At 44.1% G+C, this 2,562-nt stretch overlaps 1 protein-coding gene across 1 annotated transcript; it reads left to right on the top strand.

Moving 5' to 3' along the window:
- The first annotated feature begins 739 nt into the window (after positions 1-739).
- LOC145819194 (uncharacterized) lies at positions 740-1,788 on the top strand. Its single transcript, XM_082913149.1, has 3 exons — positions 740-835; positions 1,225-1,458; positions 1,564-1,788. Exons 1-3 carry the CDS (start codon positions 740-742, stop codon positions 1,786-1,788), a joined length of 555 nt encoding a protein of 184 aa, XP_082769275.1.
- Positions 1,789-2,562: the final 774 nt, after the last annotated feature.

Raw genomic sequence — 2,562 nt, 5'->3', positions numbered from 1 at the left:
GAGCCCAATGGCACAGGGGAATAAACAACTGCTAATACGGTGGCGGCGGCGGCTACTACTGAGGCAACCAATACGGTGCAAGTTAATGTGGGAGAAATGATGGCTCAGTTACTTCAGGTTGTTCAGAACAATAATCAAGGCCAGCAGGAAGATCCTTTTGCGAAGAGAAACAAAGACTTTGGTTCTTTGGGAGGTCAAGAATTCTCTGGAGATGGAGGACCCATTGCAACTGACGCTTGGGTTCAAAAATGTGAGATGGTGTTTGGTCGTATGCAGCTCACCGAGGTCTAAAAACAGGAGCTGGCGACACATCAGCTTGAGGGAGCAGCCCTATTTTGGTGGAACTCGTGGAAGGAGGGTCTAGATTTAACAACTTTGACTTGGGCAGATTTCACGACTCGTTTTGACCGAAAGTTTGTTCCTGCTGCTATTCGGTCTCAACTGAGTGATGAATTTTCGAAACTGACTCAAGAAGGTAGAACAGTGATCGAGTATGTCACTAAGTTTAATGAGTTGTCTCGATATGCCCCTTACTTGGTTGACACGCAAAAGAAGAAGAATGTGAAGTTTATTAAGGGATTGAATCATTACCTGTCTAAGTCCCTTATTCCCTTTGATGCTAAACCGTTTGACAGAGTTCTTGACTTGGCACTGAAGTATGAGGAAAAAGAGAAGTAGTTTAAAGAAGGGAAGGCCATGGTCGGAGAGACTTCTAGAGGGAGTCACTTCCAGCAGCGGGATGGTAACAGATACCGACCCTATGATCAAAGGCATAGGGGTCAGCAGTTTCAAAGGCCACAGCAACAGAGTAGTCAAGGAAATTTCAGACCTCAGGGTAATTTCCGACCTCAGGGCAATTTCCAGCCCCAGGGGCACTATTATCAGAGAAAGGGTGGTCCACACCCATAGGGTTATTAAGGATAGCGGCAGTAAGTTCCACAGTTAGGTTATCGTCCTCTCGTACCTCAGTTAGAGGGGCCCCCACCTATCAGACCAGTAGCACCTCAACCAATTAATAGGAAGTGTTTTGGGTGTCAGCAGTTGGGGCATGTAATCAAGGATTGCCCTCAGAGACAGCAGACGCGACAGGGTAAGGCAGCTCCAACCAGGGCATTTGCAGTGATGCCAGGAACTGACAAAGTGTAAGGTACTTTTAATCTCTTTCAAGAACCCATTAGAGTACTCTTTGATACTGGTGCCTCTCATTCTTTTATATCTAGACAGTTTGTAGAAAGAGAACATATTGTAACTACCTCCTTGCCTAGAACTATTTGTGTTGAGACCCCTTTAGAAGGGGCAATTACTCTTTATGAGATGTGTAAAGATTTTGAAATTGATTTTGCGGGTAGAGTCTTGCAGGCAGACCTAATTGTGTTAGGGTTTGAAGGGTTTACAATTATTTTGGGTATGGATTGGCTGCGACAACAGTTTGTGATTCTAGATTGTGCTAGAAAGACTGTAAATATAGATATTCCCAGCATATCACGGCTTACCCACACTTCTAGCGATAGAGAAGAGTCGGTGATGACGAGTTTTCTGTGCTCGGTAGAAATCCCTAAGTAGGATATTAGTGAGGTAGATGTGGTGCGTGAGTTTGAGGATGTATTTCAGGAGATACCTGGACCTCCACCTCGACGGGTAGTAGAATTTCGCATTGACCTAGTGCCGGGAACTGCACCGATTTCTAAGGCGGCATATAGAATGGCGCCTAAGGAGCTTGTGGAGATGAAAAAGCAGCTGGAAGAGATGCTTCAGAAAGGATTCATTCGTTCAAGTAACTCCCCATAGGGAGCACCTGCGATATTTGTCTCCAAGAAAGATGGCACTCTCCGCATGTGCATAGATTACAGAGAGCTAAACAAGGTGACTCTCAAGAACAAGTACCCGTTACCTAGAATTGATGACTTGTTTGATCAATTGAAGGGGGTAGCCATGTTCTCTCAGTTTGATCTCAGAACGGGTTACCATCAGATAGCTGTGTCAGAGAAAAGTATACCGCTTATTGCTTTTCGGACCCGATATGGGTTGTACGAATTTCCTGTAATGCCTTTTGGTTTGACCATTGCTCCTGCCTACTTCATGGACTTGATGAACAGAATTTTTCAACCATATCTAGATAAGTTTGTGATTATCTTCATAGATGATATCCTGGTGTATTCTAAGAATGAGGAGGAACACAGAGAACACTTGAAAGTTGTATTGCAGACTTTGAGGGAGCAACAGTTATACGCTAAGTTCAGTAAGTGTCACTTTTGGGAGAAAGAAGTTCGATTTTTGGGGCATGTTATGTCCAATCAGGGGATAGCGGTAGATCCTGAGAAAGTTGTTGCGATCAAAGAATGGAAGCAGCTTACAAACCCTACAAAGGTGAGAAGTTTTTTAGGACTAGCCGGTTATTACAGGAGATTTATAGAGAAGTTTTCCACTATTGCAGTACCCATGACCAAGTTGACCCGCAAGAATGTGAAATTTGTATGGACAGATGATTGTGAGAAAGCTTTCCAGGAGTTAAAGCGACGGTTGACTACAACACCAGTGTTAACTATACCGGTACAAGGGGAA

Source organism: Camellia sinensis, chromosome 2 (assembly GCF_055761805.1).
Source record: "Camellia sinensis isolate YWXY chromosome 2, ASM5576180v1, whole genome shotgun sequence".
NCBI lineage: Eukaryota > Viridiplantae > Streptophyta > Magnoliopsida > Ericales > Theaceae > Camellia > Camellia sinensis.
This window is presented reverse-complemented; position numbering and strand designations above follow the sequence as displayed.